The 21,922-nt window shown below is 41.4% G+C and overlaps 1 protein-coding gene across 1 annotated transcript; it reads left to right on the forward strand.

Moving 5' to 3' along the window:
* The first annotated feature begins 6,967 nt into the window (after positions 1–6,967).
* On the forward strand, positions 6,968–10,000 carry CRIPTO (cripto, EGF-CFC family member). Its single transcript, XM_048851797.2, has 6 exons — positions 6,968–6,990; positions 7,264–7,319; positions 7,421–7,576; positions 8,772–8,886; positions 8,965–9,074; positions 9,876–10,000. Exons 1-6 carry the CDS (start codon positions 6,968–6,970, stop codon positions 9,998–10,000), a joined length of 585 nt encoding a protein of 194 aa, XP_048707754.2.
* Positions 10,001–21,922: the final 11,922 nt, after the last annotated feature.

A 21,922-nucleotide genomic window follows, 5' to 3' on the forward strand; every position in this document is an offset into this window, starting at 1 on the left:
ACTTAGGAGACATGGATTCAATTCCCTCTTCTACTACAGACTTCCTGAGGCCTTCTCTACACTACAGGGGAAATTCGATCTAAGCTACACAATTTGAGTTACATGAATAACGTAACTCAAATTGACGTAGCTTAGATCTACTTACTGCGGGGTCCACACTACGCAATGTTGATGGGAGACACTCTCCTGTCAACTCCCCTTACTCTTGTCGATCGGTGCAGTACAGGAGTCGACGGGAGAGCAATCTGCGATCAATTTAGTGGATCTTCACTAGACCTGCTAAATTGACTACCGATGAATCGATCGCCACTCACTGATCCACCGGTAAGTGTAGACAAGCCCTGAGTGACCTTGCCCAAGGTCACTCAATGTCGCTATGCCTAAGTTCCTCATCTGTAAAATGGGATAGTAGCACTTTCCTACCTCATAGGGTTATTATGAGGATACATTAATTAAAGATTGTGAAATGCTCAGATATTACAGTAATGAGGATCATAAAAATACCACCAACAATAAGAGATAGTGTCTAAGCTGCCAGTAGTCATACCATCTGTCTGAGGGACAATTCCTTCCCTGCTTATCCATTGCTTCAGGTGGATAGTAATTTGCATTGGCTAGTGCATGGGATGGAAGGCCACAACCAAGGTTCTCCCATTCCCTCCTGTTTCTCACCCAGCTGCTCTGGGGGGACTGGTGTCTGCACAGTGCCAACTTACACTTGTGTACTGTGACCAAAGGTCTGGGTTCTTACTCCCCTATATGGGTGTGTAGTCAAAGTCAAAATCTAGTCCTTTGTGAACACAGTTGGCTGTTTGCTTAATTTTAATTTCCTTTTAAGAATATTCACAACAAAAAAAATCACAAGAGGAAAAAAGTTGTAAAAACTGTCACAATAAGCATCATTTGTTGTGCCTACATTCCTAGCATTTCCTGATTGCTACCACACACATCCTCTGCAGCTATTATATTCGCTGTCCTCTGGAATTCTGCCTTTTTCACTATGCAAACCAGCATCATTTACTACACATTTTCCAGCCTGTTCCCTGAGGGTTCATATGTACTTTCAGCTACATTAGAGCAAATTCAATGTAAATCTACTCCAGATTTACTCCTCTCCTTTCTTTCTACTTCCCTAATCAGGGTCACTGACTTTTATAGCTTTCTTCCAAAAAACTCATGATTGTACATGTGGCTGTCATGCAAATTGTTCTCTCTAACGTCCACTTATATCCAGTTCATGTATCAAGTTGCTTACCTCCCCGTTGGTCATCTTCCATCCACAATCATTTCAAGGGCCATGTTACCAATATAACTCTCAGATGTCTGTTGTACATGTCTATAGCAATGTAGCATAGCTTCCCTCAACTTCCCTGTCTTCAACTGGGGCAACCCACATTAAGCCTCTCACAACCTCACTTCATTTCCTATCACAAAGCGTCCAACCATTTCATCATCTCAATATCTTAATTTCCCTGGTGGAAAACATACTGATTTATTTTCTTGTGGCTGGCCAAGTCTCTGTTCTATGCCCTAGAATGGGTCAAATTACAGTTGTATACACTCTACCTTTTAACTTTATTGTCATCTTTTTATCACAGAGAACTGGGGTCAACTCCCACCAAGCAGCTTTGGTACATTGCCAGGCATCACTTTGGAGACCACCATTGTCAGCAACCATTCATCCTAGGTATTTAAATTCTTTCTCTCTTTTAAGCTTTCTGCCTGTAATATCTTTTGTGATTGGTCCTCCTCTCACAGTTATCATAGCCTCAGTCTTACCAACATCAACGTTAAGTCCCGCCTGCTCCAAACTGTGCTGCTACTGTTCAAAGCTGGATTCCAGGGTCTCACAATCTTCTGCACATATCACTAAGTCATCAGAAAACAGCATATTCTAAGGCAGCCACCTTCATATATTCTCACTTATCACATCTAAGATAACTGCAAACAAAGAAGAGGCTCAACACTGGCCCCTGCTGCAGGTCTACATTATCTGGAAATTCCCTCCTGTAGCCCCATTTGGTTTTGACTATGGCAGTCACTCCACCACAAATAAACTGGACAAGATGGACATATCCTTCCAGCATACTCCTCCATCACAGACTCCACCAAACCAATTCCCTTGGTATAAAATCATACATCTTCTCCAAGCCCACTGTGACAGAGTGCTAGCCACAGCAGCACCCTGATCACTGACGTGCTGCAGCATGAAAAGACTCCAGATGCAGGTGTGAGCAATTAAGCACTTTCTGGTGAGGGATTATGGGCATATGGGTGGTAATTACTGGGCTAATACTGTATTTGGAAGGATATAAGTAGAAGGAAGAGGAAGCAAGGGGGAGTTCAGAAGGTGAACTGTGGTGAGGAGAGAGACTGTGTGGAAACCTCTTGCTACAAGCTGTGCGCATTATGTTCTGTGTGAAAAAGAGCAAAGGCATAAAAGGTACGTGTGGTGAAAGGAAAACAGTCTGGGCAGGTTTATGGCTGTGAGGTGATGCACTGCTGAGGGAGCACTCTGTGACAGAGACCATGCCCTTTTCTCTAAACTTCTCCATGAGGATTTGTTGGACAAATATGGCATCAGTTGTACTTCATCCCAGCATAAATCTACACTGACCCTTCTGAATTTCAATTGTTTTAAGCAGATGTATTTCAATAATGTCCTCCCATACTTTTAGAGCATGTGACATCAGCTGAATTGGGCAATAACTAGCACACACACAGTGTAATATCCCCTTTATGTTTAAAAATGAGCACTACAAAGCTTTTATGTATCAGAGGGGTAGCCATGTTAGTTTGTACCCACAAAAACAACGAGGAGTTCGGTGGCACCTTAAAGCCTAACACATTTATTTGGGCATAAGCTTTCATGCACCTGAAGAAGTGGGTTTTTTACCCATGAAAGCTTATGCCCAAATAAATGTGTTAGGCTTTAAGGTGCCACTGAACTCCTTGTTGTTTTTTCAAAGCTTTTATGCCATTCATCTGGCATTTTCTCTTTCTTAAGAAATATCATTGAACAGTCTTGTAAAATACAAGAGAGACAAACTGGATGAAGTAATATCAGCTGGTGAGAGAGACAAGCTTTTGAGCCACACAGAGCTCTTCTTCAGATCTGGGAAAGGTACTGGAGCATCACAGCTAAAGGCAAGATGGAACGGATTGTTTAGCGTTAGTAGTTAGCACATATTCTATGGGACCATTCAAGGTGAAGTGGCCCATTAACACCTCTGCAGTCATAGGACAAAAAGGGGGGTTAGTGGGTTACAGATTGTTGTAATAAGCCATAAATCCAGTGTTTCTGTTCAGTCCATGTTTTTTAGCGTCTAGCAGAGTTGTTAATTTCAGCTCCCAGACATCCCTTTCCAATGACCTCAGTACATCGACTGGTACTTTATCTAGCCCAGGTGCTTTCTCCTTTTTCATTTTCTTAAGTGCGCCTATTCTAGAACCTCTTCCTCCTGTATTCAGTCTATCACTCCCCAGTTCCGTTTACATGGTTATAGGGCTTGTACACACTAGCACTTACTTCAGTATAACTTAAGTCACTCAGGAGTGTGGAAAAATCACCCTCCCACCCCGAGCGATTTAAATTCTGCTGACACTGCTGCCGCCGCTCAGGGAGGTGGAGTAATTATGCCCACGGGAGACCTCTCTGCTGTCAGCACAGACCATCTGCACTAGCAGCGCCACAGCAGTGCAGCTAGATGGCTCCAGCTGCCCGCAGTAGCGGTTCGAGTGTCAACTAGCCCTTAGTTCCTCCCTGGGGTTCACTTCAGTCATCACTCTTTCACGTCTGATGAAGTGAGCTGTGGCTCACGAAAGCTCATGCTCAAATAAATTGGTTAGTCTCTAAGGTGCCACAAGTACTCCTTTTCTTTTTGCGAATACAGACTAACACGGCTGTTCCTCTGAAATCTTTCAAAATAATTACTCCAGATTTTAGTGATTGATTGACCATTCATTTGCAATAGCCCATGTTCATTTCTAATATGAGCAAACTCATTCACATCCCTTGTCTTCTCTGTTTCCTTACCTAGCTTGTAGATAGCTTCCCTCCCTCATGTTCTAGTCAGTTATATAGCTTGTCACGGGTCACATTTTTAGCGGTTGCAACTCTTCTTTTGGCCTCATTTTTTGACTCCATATTCACCATTTTATCACTGCTCAAGCCACTGGCCTGCCACTTATTAAAAGTTACCTTGTTCTTCTCAACAAATTATTTAACTTGAGGAGTCTACCACCAATGCTCCCTTCTTACCCTTTTTAGCACTGATTTCCTCACTTCTAGGACTTCCTGTGCTATTTCCAATATAGGTAACTTTAATTTGTACCAGTTTTCCTCTACACATCCCTGTGTGTAGTAAGGAAGTCTATGCAAACTACTTCTTGCTTCAAGATTTTTTTCACTCCCATCTTACGTTTCCACCAGTTAGGCCTTTCCACTTCCCAGGAGTTCAGATGTTTCTGAGGTCTCTGCATTCTGAGGCCCATTAGAGTTATGTCCAGATTTACACCCTGGCAATTGCAAAAAGAATCTGGCCAAAATAAGACATAGATTTGCAGAATGGCTGTGTAGTTCCCATGTCCCTGACTCATTCACTGCACTCTGTTTAACCTGCACACTTGATGAGGCGGGGATCCTACAGAAAAATATTGGGTTAGATCCTCTTCTAGTGTAAACTTGCATTGCTCCATTGACCTCAGCAGAATAGTGCCAATTTACACCATCTGAAGACCTGGTTTAATTTCTAAATATGTAATTAAAGACTATGAATCTGATTCTCAACTGGTGTAAATCAGAATAGTGCCATTGAAATCTTTGGAACCACACCAATTTACACCAGCCAAGGATCCAACCCAAGGGGCCTCATTCTCCTCTCAGTAGAAACTCCATCACGCTAACATCAATGAAATGAGAATCAACGCCCTTGTCTTCATAACTGCATGTAAAGTCCCTACCATGCTTTCAGCACTGTTCAAATAATAATACATCTGTTTCCCTTTGGTCAGATTTTGGGTCTAGCATTTGAGCTTAAGCCCCTTCTAGTGCTTGCAAACTAATTAAATGGAGCAAACCCATGAAAAACTATGAATTTGTCAAACCCAGGTCTTGCCTAAAGGTTTGCAATAATATTTGCCCAGTGGAAAACTGGGTTCATTTAAATACAAACCTCTTCAAACTTTATGGTTTATAAACCCCCACAAATTGGTTCTCTTACAAAAAAATTCATTAATCCCTTTTTAATCAGACTTGGAAGGTTCACCCAGCTCTAATGCTCAGGATATTTATGTGGAGGAGCTGATAACTACTATCACTGCTTCCTCATTGACTCTTCACTGGCAGCTTCACACTTCTTGCAGTTCTGAGAGCATTGATTTAAAATGGCCTGTAATGCTGCCAGTTCAATTTAACACCAAGAAACTAAAAGAAGAAAGGCGGGGAGGAACTATGCAAAGAAGTGCTACACAGCACCCTACACCTTGAAAATGTTTCCTCTACTATGTTCTAGAAGAAACAAGGTTTGTCCTCTGTATATTTCTTTTTGTTTCATATCAAGACAGGGGAACAAAGAGACATTCCAGGATACATGTTAATGCCTGAAGCTAAATTTTAGTAAACAACAATTTATATCTAAATATGCAGGGCTACATGTTCAAAAGTTAACTTGAAAGTTATTTTACAAAATGCTCACAAAATTTTGCACATGAGAAAAGAGTTGGTTGATTTTTTTTCAAAGACCACACTACACTAGGGAAATTTTGCAAACATTCAGTTAGATTTGTTCCGAACAAGGTTAGATGATGCAACACAACACCAGGTTTCAGAGGAACAGCCGTGTTAGTCTGTATTCGCAAAAAGAAAAGGAGTACTTGTGGCACCTTAGAGACTAACCAATTTATTTGAGCATGAGCTTTCGTGAGCTACAGCTCACTTCATCAGATGTTTACCGTTTTCCACGGTAAACATCTGATGAAGTGAGCTGTAGCTCACGAAAGCTCATGCTCAAATAAATTGGTTAGTCTCTAAGGTGCCACAAGTACTCCTTTTCTTTTAACACAACACCAGTTATGCTCCATCAACGTGAGCGCTCCCACCATTGCCAACATTGGTGGACCTGGGCCATCATTAGTAACAGTATGAAACTTTGCAAAAATTTCCCTAGTGGAAGCAAGACTTCCAGCCTTGATTCTTCATTGCCTTGCCCCTGTGTAGTCATTTACCAGTGCACAGTGAGCATGTAACTTAACAGCAAGTGAAACTAGTTGGGTGAGATAATATATTTTATTGGACCTACTTCTCTTGGTGAGTGAGACAAGCTTTTGAGCTTACACGGGGCTCTGACCTGAAGAAGAGCTGTATGTAAGCTCAGTGGCTTGTCTCTCACCAACAGAAGTTGGTCCAACAAAAGATATTACCTCACCCGCCTTGTCTCTCTAATATCCTGAGCCCACCACAGCTACAACGCTGCATACAATAGTAGACGAGTCATATGCATTCACCTGAGGGGTCTGTCTGCTGGCCCTTCTAAAAGATATTGGGCCCAGCTCTGCTTACACAGGGGTAAATAACAACTAACTCCACTCAAGCCAATGGAGTTACATCAGCCTATAGGAATCATTGCAGAACCAGTGGAGCCTGGATAACTGGGGCAGTATTCATTGATAGCAACAAGCTCAGTTCTGTTGTCTGTTTAGGTGAGCTCTAGTTGGGATATCAGTGTGTGGAGGAGAGGTAGACAGGTGATAATTGACTTTCAATTGTTTATTGATTGAGCTGTTACAAGGAAAAGCTGAAGTAACACCAACAGTTCTCTGCTTGTTTCGACCAGACAAAACAAAGAAAGTTGCTTCCAAGGTTTCTCTGTGGATGATGGTCCCAGCCAGTAAATGAAGGTGCCTTTTAAGTTGTTGGTGGAATACTGAAGTTATTTTTACAGCATTTGTCTCCTGAGGCAGAAGGATAATGAGCAAGAGGGTCCCAACTAGGTTAGAAACATTGAGAACATCATCTTTGCAACAGTCTACTTTTTGACTGACTCTTTCTTATCTTAAAGAAAAAAAGGTTTTCTTTATTTTTTTTTCCACTTGGCAGTAATTACTTAAGACTTACTTGAGAGCTGAAATTTTAATAACTGAATATTTACCTGCATTATGTGTTTGGTTTTTTCCCTCCCTTCCCCCACCCCTCTCTCCCCCCTTCTCTCAAACTGTAGTTTTGTTTCCTCTTTACAACTAAGCTGAGTTCTCTATCTGCTTTAGATTGGTTTTCATTTTGGCTCTGTTTTCTGACACCGTTAAGCTGGAACTGGGAACTGGTAAGAGATTTATCTTATTGGTTGAATGGCAAAAGGGGTCTTTAAAATATTACCTTTGATTCTTATACTATATAAATGTATTTCTCTATATGCAAATTAAGAGCATGAAGAAAGGAACCCAAAGCACAGGACAAATCTGGCTGTTCTTGGAACACAACTACCTCTGAGATATTTTGATTTTTCCCCGACGACCATTAATGAAACAAATGGCTTTTCAGAGCTGCAATCTCGTGTACCTTTTATTGGCCTCACAGACAGTAAGTTATTGCATTATGTATAATTAGGAAAACTGCACCTGCACCAGTCTTTCTACCGTATGAATAGTGAGGAGAGTGCTGGGTGAATAATTCATAATGAATAACTAACTTGAAAATTACCTCTGCTCTGTTTTGCTAACTGTCTATGTGCACTCAAGTACTTATTAAAGACATTAAACAAATAAATCTTGGTCTGTAGCCCATATCTGGGCATGGGCCACCTAAGTCACTCTATATGTTTCTATTCCCTGTGTTTCTATTCTTTAAAGTCACATTTCTGATGTGAATGCTAATGGAAGATGAACTTTCTTTGATTGTTCTCCAATAGCCAAGTAAAATCCAATGTTTCTGCAAACCTTTCTGCCTAAAAACTCATTTACTAGGATGCCCTTGGAAAGCCTACAACAAAGGCATGATCACTGGCCAATGCAATTCCAGTGAGTAACCACTTGACAGTATTTGCCCAGGGCTAATTGAGTCTTTTTAAAAATCTTTTGTTCCAGACCCCAACGATTGAGATTGCTATGAATGCATCCTCTATTGGCTTAAGTTAAATACATTTTAAATAGTGGGCGTAGGGTGGGAAATTAAATTTACTTGCTGCATCTTGAAAATATTTTGCTCTGCATTAGGCCATAGAATTGTTCTTGATGATGATGAAAAAGCATAAATAAATGAGTCCAATATAGTTTTTCCATAGTAGTCTTTAAAATTTCTGCAAGGCACTAATTTCTCATTTAATAAATCTCTTGACACTTCTTCCTTTAGCTGTAGCTTTACCTGAAAAGATACTAAAAGGCCTTCCCCATATCATTGCCAAATTATACTAGTCACATGCTAGTAAAGTTTTCCTGATCACTGTGGATTGGGATTATTTTACTAAAAACAACTTTGTCGACCTAGGCTTTTTTCCCCCTCTTTGATTTCAGTGTGTGGTAGACAATAACATGAGAAAATTATGGGACTGAAGGGCTGCTTTGGTTCCTAGTCTGTGTTGGTACTAAGATATAGGTGTCCAAAACTCAAGTAATCTCTTGTTGAAGGGACACTTCTTCTAATTCTTTACAAAATACCTATTTCTCACTGTCTGTCTAGTTCCATGTATTTCAGTGCAGGTGAAAGGGATCCCCATTTAGCTGTCAAATGCTGATAGGCATGCAAATAAGTGTAACAATTTATTTTTTCAAAACCCCAGGCAAGAAGTTAAATAGACACTGCTGCAAAAATGGAGGAACCTGTATCCTAGGCAGTTTTTGCGCATGTCCAAAACATTTCACTGGGCGATACTGTGACTTTGATGAACGGAAAAGGTAAAGGAACTGATGAAAATGGTGTATTTTGTTCCAATGGGATCGCCTTTAAAATCTGAAATCTGTTGTTCTTAACAGAGACTGTGGTGCTGTTCTCCATGGAAACTGGCTACAGAAAGATTGTTCCCTATGCAAATGTGTTTATGGGACTTTGCATTGTATCCCACAAATGTTTCAAGATGGTTGTGGTAAGTACATTTGCTTAACAGAATGGGGTAGTAGATGCATAATCTTCCATCCTCCTCCTTAATATAAACAGGCTCTAAAGCTCTAGGCTGCAAACAAACTTAATGTATGCATTAGAATCAGGAAACTTAATGTCTTAAGTCTTGGAAGATGAACCTGTTTAGTAACTATTCTCAAAAGAGGGCACTATCACCATCACTGTAATTTCAATAGTGTGCACTAATGCCAGTTCCAGATATTCAAAAATCATGAGTCAGGTCACAAAATATCATGAGAAGCTTTTTTTAAGCCAAAATTTGGGTTCTAGTTTCTGTGCCTTTAAAGCACACGCTCAATGTTTTTAAGATTTTTTTTTTCCCCTGTAACTGAGGGTTAGAAGCTTATTTTTATTTTCTTTTTAATGAAAGCTGAGATTCTCATGCAATTGTTTGATTCCAGCAGCTAAGGCCTTAAGAAAAACACCAAATATTATGTGACTTGCAAAATAAAACAGGAGTTAGCTTCTTATCCAAAATTTCTGTGTTGCCAAAGCTAGTAAATTGGATGACCTGCAGTTAAAGAATTTGACTTCTGCCAGCTATTTAGAGTTTACAGACTGAATGATAGTGAGGACTGGAAAAGCTCAGACTCTTTATCTTGTGAATGTTCAGTATTAGCAGCTATTCATAAACAGCTCCTTTAAACACCCTGTGCTACTGACTGCCCAGCAGAAATGCATTCCAAGGACTCAAGTTTTTTTAATAAAACCAGAAGATGTGCAGGTTCACCATTGAAAGAGCTACTTGTTTCATTCTTCCTTTCAGATGAAGACAAATATGAAGAGGAGATTCTCCGAATACTTTCCATGAGTTCTAAGCTGCAGCCAACAGAAAATATCTGGTTTTTTACACTGTTTATATTCTATTTTTATGGTATGAAAGTGGAATAGAAAAGTTCTGTTTTGTCTCTGTGCTTGTAATCAAGATTTTATTTTTAATTTATCTTCAGTCTTTTTTTTCCCATGGGAAAAGTCCAGTCGAATTTTCATAGTGCTGTTTGGTTTTTATCTGCTCTTTTAACAGTCCCATAGAACTCAAGGGAGACTTCCGCTGTAGGAATCTACAGGATGTTTGGTTTTTAAAATGTATAGCAAATATGTATTGTTCTCTCAATTTTATGTAGGTTTTTTAGAGTAACTGCTATATAACTCTCCTGATTTCATCTCTTTGATTTCATAAGACTTTCCCAGAAGTGGAGTGAGGTTTTTTAAATAGCTCTCACTCAAAAACATTGTAAGATAATACTAAAGAAATAATTTAGTGGGAAGACTAATGTACAAAAGATGTAATATTTCAGTTTTAGCTGCAAATATGAAAGGTAGGACAACCACTTAAACTGTGCAAGTGGGTTCTCTTGATTGAATCTGAAGTGGAATATAGTAAATTCCTACCCAATGTACATGATATATTCCTTATCCTTGGATTCCATGTTTTACAATGAAGTGAACTTGGGAAGAACTATAAATTATAGTTCCATATAAAAGAAAAGGAGTACTTGTGGCACCTTAGAGACTAACCAATTTATTTGAGCATGAGCTTTCGTGAGCTACAGCTCACTTCATCGGATGCATACCGGGATAATTTTTTCCCCTTCTTTGAAATAATGAGCTATCTAGAGCAAAGCAGCCCAGTTCTAAATACTGATTTTCTTCTTAGTCCCCTTAACTACCATTACCAAACTGCTAATCAAAAGGACCTACCCCAATACCCGTGGCAGCAGTGGTGAAGACAAGTGTTCAGGTCTAGGGTCGTGGCACTTGTGCAGTACTGCTACTCTGTGCTGCTTTATTAAAATGTAAAGGCATGGGAGGGAGGAAAGCAGGGCATAATGCAGGTTGTGTTTAATGACAATAAACCTCCCATATCACCATAGTGTGGTAATACAACACTGGCTTGGGTAGCTAGAAAGAAATATAGCAGAAATGGAACCCAGTATACTTAATTAGCATGTAAAAGGGCAGTTAAGGGCCTAAAATTTCAAATAACTGAAAACTTTCAGTTTTCATGTGTGTGTGAGGGGAAGGTGTTGTGATGTGTTTGCTTTGGAAAAAAAAAACTAAATAGTGTGGGGAAATTCTGGCTTCATTGAGTTCAATGGGAGTTTTGCCATTGACTTCAATTCAGCCAGAATTTCACCCATGATATCTGCAAAATGGCCAATAAATAATAAATATTGGCCAACCACAGTACGTCAAGTCAAATTTACTGAGCCGCCTAGACCACAAAAAAAACAAAACACCAACAAACATCAGTCAACTTGAATGCATAATTGCTTATGCTATTTTATCATTACTGCTACTTGAACAAAATTTAGGGCTCTTTGAACGTTGGAGCAAGCTATAGAATTTTAGTGAACCAATGATCTGAACCAACCTGCAGACTTCTACACTGCTATGCTTACTATCTTTTACTGTGAAAACGTACTAACTTTGTAAATTGTAAGCTATTGTCTTGTTCTTATAAACTTCAGTGCTCTTTTAATCTCTGAACACTTTCCCCTTCCTTCCAAGGAAAAAAGTACTTAATATATCTTAATGTGGCTATTTGATTCCCTCATGTATGTACATTAGCAAACTTTTCAGTAACCGAAATCTGTTCGAAGAATAGCTTTCATGTGCCAAGAATTTAGGCCTGACAAGTCAGCATTTCAGTAGGTTGCACTTTAAATTAATAATTATTAAACAAGTTCTCTGCTGCTATGCAATACATACCTCTAAGAGCATGGTTTGTCTTTATTTCTAGGAAGCATGGCTAGCAACATTCACTTTAATCACAAAAATACAAAGTGGAAGCTTACTATAGCTGCTGTCTTCCTTCTAACTTTTCCTGATCCGCTGACTGAACAAACATCAAACGGGGAGGCCCTGTGGCTAGGGGCATCACATTATTATTAATAATACAGTATCACTGAGCGAGGCACTGGACAGACATAGGAAGAGACAGTCCCAGGTGTGAAAGGATTACAATCTAAAATTAGACAAGACAAAGGTGGAGAGAAAGTAAGCTCTATTATCTCCATTTTACTTATAGGAAAGTGAGGTACAGAGTTGAAGTGACCTGTCCAAGGTCAGGAAGTCTATTGCTGATGTAGGAATTGATCCTAGATTTGCTGAGTCTAAATCACAAGACCATTCTTCTTCTAGTCTTTGAAGACCCACAAAGTCTTGGGACTACTCTTCCACAAACTGCTCTTACTTTTGGAGTAGGAAATACTTCATTTTCTAGAAATATTTTATGTCTAGTCAATGGTCAGTTGCCTCTCTATATCCTCTTAGAATTACCTCCCAGGCAGTAGCCAGACTTCATTTGGTTACCAGTTGCAGTACAGTATAGCCATCATTGGCAATATTTCATCAAATATAGTACAGAAATCTTAAATTGGGTCTGAATTTCTTCCCACTCTACTGTAGTTTCTTTTCTAATATTACCAATATAGATATTATCTCAGTAGGTTAATAAATAGGTTAATACCATTACTAATATAGATATTATCTCAATAGGTTAATGAAGTGCTGCTGGGGCAATCAGTCCAGATCTTACAGCAGTCAAGAAAAGCTTAAAGATGGGGCATGAAGCCAAATGTTGGTCTGAACACCTCTGCACCCAGGGACAGTCTGGATGCATGGTCATGCTCTGAATGCTTCAGCTTTCTTACCTTTTGCATGGTAAACAGTAGGGAATGTTCACTCACTAGTTAAAGCATCTGATAGAATGTGGCTTCAAAACCTGTATAGGATGATTCAGAACAAGTGTAGCTGTTTAAGTGCTAATTAATTAAAGACAGACTTAAATCTTTCCAGGAAGGAGAATAGTAGAGAGAACCCACACTCCTAGCAACTAATAGTTATACCAATATAAAGATGCCTTACAGTGGTATAATTATTTCCTCCCCTATATGGGAATAGCTCTACTAATATAAAGCACCATTTTACCAATATCACTGCATCCATGGTAGGGAGGTTTAATTGCTTTAACTCTCCTGATATAGTTAAAGTGGTATAACTTTTGCGAGCATACAAACCCAGAGAGAGATGATACAACTTCACAGGGATTTGGCTGATTGGTCTGTCTACTTACCTTTGTTCCTTTTTGCTAGCAAAAGTGAGGGATAGTAATTTATCTTTCACTCTGAATAAAATGCCTGCTGCTTTTTTTTTTTTAACTGTTTTAATCTCACAATGTGACTTAAGGATCAGACTATATTTCCTTGACAAAGCTCTCGCAGCACTAAGTGCTCTTTAAGGAGTGGATCAGGAAAGATGCTGATCCTCTTCAGTGTCTTGTGCATAGTGCTGTCGGCTTGAGGGGAAATGCCTGTTGTGCACAGCTGGAGCTGGTGCCAAGCTGCAGCCTTGCAGGACAGTTTGTGTTGACAAGACCTGTTCTCCTCCCATATGTTTAAAATTAAAAAAATATATGTAGCTGGCTTTGTCATTTCAGTTTTTCACTGTAACTGAACAGCAACCTGATGTGACCATTTGTTGGGTGCAGGGCTTTTATGCGCAATTACATTGTTATTCATTTGGACCACAGCACATTTAAAATACCATAGCACAGCCAATGCCATCTGACTTATTAGGTGGCTGCTGCTTTGAAAAGTTTAAACAATCAGCTCCAACTACAACTGCTGCTATGAGAAGTCTTCACAGAAATGCTTTTTTTTGACCTTTTGTGACATATCGAAGTTTTTGTAATTTCTCAATTCACAGTACTTTTTATTTTGTTCTTTGGTAACTGGAGATAAAACCTTGATCTACGCTGTGGGGTGATGGGTAGGAAATACATGTTAAAGCTCTGTCAACACTGGAAAGATGTACCATTGTAACTATACCAGTATAGTTAAAGTGGTACAATTCCGTAGTGTGGGTACAGTTATATCAGTGTAAAGGTGCTTTACACTTGTATAGCTATTCCCAAATAGGAAAAGGAATAAACTATGCTGGTATAGGGAGCTTTATACCAATTTAACTGCATCCACACTAGAGCTTTTATTCATAGAATCATTTTTGTTTAAAAAAAATCACACCCCTAACTGAAATAGTTATACCCATAAAACTTATGTGTAGACCAGCCTTGGGTTTCTTGTGGAGATTCTTAACATAGCTCCTCTCTCTACCAGAATCTTCTGAGGAATTGAGGGCTTTGTTTATCATATCAAGCTTGGGAAGGAATTGATAATGGCATTAGGAACGAGTAGTGTCATCCAAGTTGTAACGTACCAGCACTGGGTTTGCGTACCACTGCTCTTTAGTGCAGACAGTTGTCTCACTTGGATTGAGATTAGAAGGCTCATTCTTGTCCATGAGATCTCCTGTATTATAAGATTGATGGTGGGAAAGCAGATGTATCCACCCTGTGGCTCTGTGGATTTACTGAGCACTTAAGAAGTGCTTAAGAACTTAAGAAGAATTAAAGTGTGAGATGTTTTAAAAGAGCTTTATCCTCTTGTTTAGCTCTTAGCCCAGAGCTGGCTGTCAGAGTTTAGTGCTATGTGGGGACTCCTCAGGAGAATACAAGTTCTTCCTAGGCTTGGCAATGTCTTGTGAGTGACATCATATCAGCAGCCTTTCTGCTCCATCACCTGTTTTATTTCATTCTTGTCATAGAAGGGGTGACAAGTTTGCTTGGGGAGAAGCCCAAGTGACAAAATTAATGTTCAAAATAATGATACATCAGCCCTGAAACCTCATTTTTACTGCTTACCTTTTGTTTGAACAAATATTTTACCTTTCACCAGAGTGGTCACTGCTGTGGATACAGATGCATTGTAGGCTTGTTACTGAAGGACTGCTTGTACCAGTACGCATACTTCCCTGTCCACACAGGCATTGTGCCAGTAGGATGGTACTGGTGGAAAGCTTAGGTTGCTTGGGGACCTGGTTTAACTTCACCAGCAAAAGTTCAGGGTTTTATCAAAAGGATTCAAAACAGAGTATGGACACATAAAAGGCTGTGCCAACAGAAACAAGTTTTGCCGGTACACATTTGTAGTTTAGACCAGGCCTCGAGTACTAAAAAATGCCACCCACTTGCCTCAGTGGGTGGGGGAAGGTGATGGGGTTGGCAGCTAAGTTCCCTGTAAGCTAGTCCCGCGCAGGTGCTCACGGAACCCGCTGGGCCGGGACGTGCCATGGCCAGGGGAGGGGCAGTCCGAACACAGCCCCAGCCAGACCTGCCCTGGCCAAGGGAGGGCGGCCCAAACTGAACCTTGTTACTCGAACTCTGAGCAATTAATAGGGATAAAGCCTTAATGGGGATAAAAAAAAGAGAGCTCTAGAATCAAATCTCTGACATAGTTTGCCACAGAAGCAAAGAAGGTTGTTGGCCACAATATAAACACAAATTACTTAATAGCAAAGGTTAGTTCTAGAACTCCATGCTAAGAAAGACATATTACAGCCATAGCAATTACACTTCAGCCCTACACTCCTATGGAGAGAGGAAAACAGATTAACTTTCATTTGATAGTTTGTGGACTTTTTTTTTTTCCCCTCCAACCAAAACATCATCTTTCCTTTCCCCTGATAGCTTCTGTTGTTTGTCATTATTATTTAATCCTGTATTCTAACTTGTGGTTTGGGAAGACGTTACAAAGTTACCTTTGTTATACAGTGAGTAACAACTAGCAGCACAGTCTGAGTCACACATTCAGGCAATTTCTCTGTCCCTGTATTCACAACATAAACATAATTTTTCACTGTGCTCCGCTGGTAAATAAGTGCAATGTAGCCTCATTCCGTAAGGTTCTTTGTCATTGTAAAGCACTGCTTGCAACATAGCCATGTGAGTAATGGGCTTGCACAGCTGTGACAAGTTAAGAGCTCTCCGTATACAGCAATAGGACATTGTTACCTATTAATGACAGAGGCCTGGTTATACTAGAAAGTTTTACCAGCATATATCGTTCATTAGGAGTGTGAAAAAATCACATTCCAACATGACAGAATTATACTATGTAGACACAGTTACACCAGCAAAAAAGTCCTTTTGCCGGTATTCCATTCAGGGAATTGGTATAAGCTATCCCGCAAAAGCACTCCACTAGAGGGGTTGCCAGTGTTGCTATAATTGCAGACTCTTTTTAGTGTAGACAAAGCCTAGCTCTGCCCATATAGCTATACCAGCAAACCTTTTTCAGTATAGACAAGGCCTGATATAGCAGTCTGATCCCAAGTGAATAACTAATTGCATGCTCTGACTCAACGGGAGAGCCCAGGAGCGGACTCGGCATGTGCAGGGCCCCATGTAATGTAACACACTGGACCTAAAGTCGATAGGTCTGCCTCCTGATTTGTGAAGATGCTGCAGTGCATGCTGAATTTTGCCCGGAACTCAGTGTTCTGAGGCAGCTGCAAATAAAATTGAAATGCAGCATTTTTTTTATTAACTTAAACACGAAACCAAATAATACTATCAGTGCAGTGTCTGCTGTCGGCTGTTTGATAGGTTTTAAATTTAAAACCTGTACTGAACTTTTATGCTGCCCCCTAATTTTCACTTTTCAGTGTGCAGCAAAGATAATGCAAAACTTCAGTGAAGAAGCTCAAGAGGAAAGCCACACAATTTTCACAGCTGGGTAAAGAGTAGTCAGGGCTTTCTAGTGCCCTGAAATGAGCAGGAGGTTGGTCTGGGGCAGGGGTCGGCAGCCTTTCAGAAGTGGTGTGCCGAGTCTTCATTTATTCACTCTAATTTAATGTTTCGCAGGCCGGTAATACATTTTAACGTTTTTAGAAGGTCTCTCACTATAAGTTTATATTATATAAATAAACTATTGTTGTATGTAAAGTAAACAACTTTTTAAAAATATTTAAGTAGCTTCATTTAAAATTAAATTAAAATGCAGATCTTATCAGTTTAGTACAGTGGTTCTTAACCTGGGATGCACGCACCCCCTGGGGGTGTGAGATGCCCTTTCTGGGGGTGCAAGATATGCGAGATTTTTTTAGAAGGTACATCATCGAAAACACAAATTAAGCACAGGCACATAAGTACAACTACTTTGTTTCATCAAACCTATGTATTTATTAACATTATACATTTTTAATGATTATTATAATATACAAAGTTTTTAAGTTTTCAAGTTTTTAAGCTAATTGTAGTGTAATTTTTGATAAGGGCTGCAGAGCGCTGGGCCCAGGCCAGGAGCAGAGCCCTGGGCTGGCTGCCGGTATCCCAAGCCGGCAGGAGGGCTGAGCAGGGCCAGGTGGCTGGAACCCCAGACCAGCAACGAGATGAGCGGGTCCGGCGGCTGGTATCCCAGCCTGGCAGCAGGCTGAGCGGAACCAGTCTGGGGTTCCGTCCGCCGGCTCCTGCCAGCCGGGGTCCTGGCCACTGGCCCCGCTCAGCCGATGCCGGCCTGGGATTCCGTTCACTCAGGCCGGCAGCAGGCTGAGCGGGGCCGGCAGCCGAGATCCAACTGGCAAGAGGTCAGCGGCTGGAACTCCAGACCGTCAGCAAGGGGCCAGAGGCCCGGACCCCAGCTGGCAGGGGGCTGGGCAGCTGGAACGCCAGACCAGCAACAAGGTGAGCGGGGCTGGCGGCTGGTATCCCAGACCGGCAGCAGACTGAGTGGCCCCAGTCTGGGGTTCCGTCCGCCAGCTCCTGCCAGCAGGGATCCTGGCCGCTGGCCCCGCTCAGCCACTGCCGGCCTAGGGTTCCATTCACTCAGGCCGGCAGCAGGCTGAGCAGGGCCGGCAGCCGAGATCCCAGCTGGCAAGAGGCCGGTGGCCGGAACTCCAGACTGTCACCGGGCTGAGAGGGGCCAGCGGACAGAACCCCAGACCAGCGGCGAGCGCTCAGCCCGCTGCCAATCTGGGGTTCCGTCCGCTGGCTTCTGCCAGCCAGGATCCTGGCCGCCAGCCCTGCTCAGCCCACTGCCAGTCTGGGGTTCCATTCACCCAGGCAGGCAGCAGGCTGAGCGGGGCCGGTGGCCGGGACCCCGGTTGGCAGCAGCGTGCCAGTAAAAATTGGCACGCGTGCCACAGGTTGCCGACCCCTGGTCTGGGGGGTTGGCATTCGGAAGAGGCTTTTCATCTCCTCTTTCTTTTTGCATTGTGGGGAGGGGAGATGAGGACTTGAAATCTGGAAGGTAGAACTTTGGTTTAGGACTGTTTGATGGCAGTCAAACCTCCACACCAATCTCATTTGCCCGCAAAGTCCAGCAGTGATGGATAAACAATGATTAACAGTGAAATAGTTAACATTGTTGATATTTAAATTGTCATAATTACCTTCCAGACAAAACACCCCAGTGACAAGAATGGGTGTAGTTCTCACTTCTCTCAAAGCTATTGCTTCAGGCTGCCATTTTGCAATCTCAGGAATTCAGCAGTGCCTAAGGTCACAGTCAGGATTCAGCAGTTTTTCTTTGTAGACATAGGGCCTTCCCCTTTAAAAAAAAAAAAAAAGAACGTGTGGGACCTGTCGACATGAGGAAAGTTACTGCTGGCATAATTATACCACTATAAATCTGTAGTGAAGACAAGTTTCGAGCTGTCTGATAGAGCTGGTCTATACACAGTTTGAGGATCACACAGGTTTACACTCACCATATTGATCAACTAAAAGATGGACAGATCTATACAGCACAACTGTCTCCAAAAATTGGAGTAATGTGAGTGCAGTAGTCTGTATGTTTTTGTTGGCCTGACTTATCTCATTTTCTATGTCCGCAACATTATTTTGCATTTCCTATTATCTATATATACCTAGATTGCAGATCCTATTACCGATGAAGTCCATGATGCCGCATGGGTGTAATTTGTAAAGTATAAAAAGGCAAAAAAAAAAAAAAAGCTAAGAACTTAAAAACCGGATGGCAACAGACCGCAAATCCCAGGGGTGATTCAACCTCGTGATATGCTAAACAAAAAGAGCTCTCAACCATGCTTATAGCTGTTTCCATTGCTTCACACTGACTCAACAGACATTCTAGGCTTAAGAGTGTCACAGAGTGACAACAGTCCTGTAAGCTTACTATATAACTCCTTGCCAAAAGTATCTCCTATAAAGTAGCTGTGATATCTCATTGTTACACAACACCAATCCAGCAGGGGCTTTGTTGTAAATTATTAGAGGTGCTATTTCTGGGATGGCAGCTTGCCATCCAGGTTTTTGCATCCCTGCAACTGAGTCTGTTAGCAAAGTATTATATATGGAGCAGAATGTGTGGATCAGGCATTTCTATCCCTGCCTAACAGTGAAAAATCTTTAGGGGAATCCCTCTAATCTCAATTGCTGATGATACAATGTTTTTTGAGAGAGCAGTTTGATATCTCAGTTATGTTAATGTACACATAAAACTCTCCCATTAGCAGGCAAAGTGACAGAGTGGAGGGAAAAGAACAGAGGTGACAAGTGAGTATGAATGACTTATTGAAAGGCTTGCCTCAGATAAAATGAGATATAGTTTTGCCCCTTTGATCTGGGTTTATGGATTATTCCCTAAAATTGTTAATTCTGCAAGATGTCAACCACCGAGGAAGAGCTATGTTGACACATCACTGAATAACTCAATCACAATACAATACAAGCAAACCCGTCACTTGTCCCTACATGTCATGCAGGCCCTCTCCATGGCCTATTCGGGTTGCCAGCTCAGGCACAGAAGTCTACTACTCTCCCCTCCTGCAAGCCAATGGGTAAAGAGGGGATGGAGAGGGGCAGGGAGCGGGAGGAATAAATCTACATTAGGGGGTTGTCCCACTACACTTATGACACCAATGCAAATTTTAGTCAGGGCTTAGAGACGGAAAAATAGTATTGGGCTATGACCACAGTAGCACTTTTGTCAGTAAAGCTTTTGTTGGTCAGGGGTGTGAAAAAACACACCGCTAACCAACATAAGTTTCACCAACAGAAGCACCGGTGTGGACAGCGCTATGATGGTGGGAGACGCTTTCCTGATGACATAGCTGCCGCCGCTCATTGGAATTGGTTTAATTATGCCAACAGGAGAGCTCTCTCGTGTTGGCATAGAGCGGCCTCATGGGAGATCTTACAGTAGCGCAGCTGCAGCGGTATAGCTGTCCCACTGTAAGGTTTGTAGTGTTGACATGGCCTAAGAAACACTCCTAGGAGATTCATACATGTGGCAGGAGAGGAAACACAGACATTACACAAGACTGAAGAGAAAGCACATGGAATAATAGAAAGATTTGGAAGATAGGAACAGAAAAGGTACAAAAAGAAGAAAACCAACCCAAAAAGAAGTTATTTATTTTACTGCATAGCTAGTTTAACATTTTGAAGCTAGGAGTTAATGGCCAAATTAGGCAACTGACAGTATTAAAGGACAAAATGCCTTGAAATTTAGATGGGCAGGTTTGACATCCCTCCCCAGGCCCATCTTCACTTGTATTTGACATCACCCTTATTTACATTTTTAAAAGATCACAGGTGTGGAAGCAGTAGAAGCTCTTAGCTGGACCCAGCTGGCAATGGAGGCATATTAGATTGTAAGTGTAGCGTTCATAATTGAATGCCAAATTATATTTATCTGTGCTCTGGCCCTTTAAGAAGTTCTGCTGATGAGGTTAAAGGGGACACAGCTGGGGAGCATGAGGTGGTCCTAGGAAAGTTTTGGTGTGCACCAGTGTGACAGAGCAGGAGTGGGGCTGTGCAAGCTGTGTTTATATGGGGTTGAGTTTTGTTTTTGGTTTTTTTAGTGCTAAGTTTAATAAAACCCCAGTTCTAAAACCATCCCTAGTCGGGGAGTGTAACAAACTTTTTGGGTCAGGTGCTATCTTCCTCCCCCTGTTTGTTCAGTGCCTAGCACAATGGGGCCCTAGTTGCTACTACAATACAAATAAATAATAATGTGAGTTCAATGCTACCTCCTTCCTGCTCAACAGCTCTGAAAGCAAGTAATGAAGCCGTCCCTCCAGGGGAGACCGTCAAAAAAGAAAGTTTTATCTATACGTTCCAGATGAGCGAACAAGTGTCAGCATCACTGAGCCCACTCTGAATAAGATCGGGTGAAATTTCAGCGGCTGTGGTGAACACCAGCCATAGTAACGGGTACAGAAGCAAGACATTTGTGACAGAGTTCTTTCCCTGGCTTGTGGGGATGCTGGAAAAAAGACTTGCAATTACAGTTCCCCCGCCCCTGGTCTGTGAAGAGGAGAGACTGACCCCTGTGCATGGACACAACTACATCCAGCAGCACTGGCTGCCCCACAAAAAAAATATAAAAATAAAAATAATTCTGACCACCACTTATAGGGTTAATCAGTCAATGTGGCTATATCTGCACTGCAAATCAAGGTGTGTTTTTACATTGAGATAGGTAATTTGAGATACCACTCTCAGTGTAAGATCCTAGCAGAGACAAAGCAGATAGTTGTTATCTTGATGTAGTTAGTCAGGGTGAACCCTACCTACCCCTCTTGGGGTTCAACGTGACTAGCTACCACCAAGTAAAAACTACCCAAGCCTTGACTCCACTATGATTTGAGCTAGTCTGTTTCTACCTCGAGAGCACTATGTTGATGTGAAAACACAATTTCACAATTTTTTGGCAGTGAAGATATGGCCACAGTCTTGCCTAAGCAATGATTCATTAAAGAACTACAGATTTGGCTCCCAGTGTGTAAATGAGTTTGTCAAGTGCTCAGAGGCACTTTATAAATGCCAGTTAGTCTTATTATAAGCTCACATATTGCAAACCCATAAATATGTGCATAATTTTATTTATATGAGCAGTCCCATTTAAGTCACTGGGAAGTAGTTATGCACATGTATAAGTATCTGCAAGACTAGGGTCAGAGTTTGTAAGTGGAACTGTGGAAGAACATTTTGTCCCAAGAGAAAGA

Source organism: Caretta caretta, chromosome 5 (assembly GCF_965140235.1).
Source record: "Caretta caretta isolate rCarCar2 chromosome 5, rCarCar1.hap1, whole genome shotgun sequence".
Taxonomy (NCBI): domain Eukaryota; kingdom Metazoa; phylum Chordata; order Testudines; family Cheloniidae; genus Caretta; species Caretta caretta.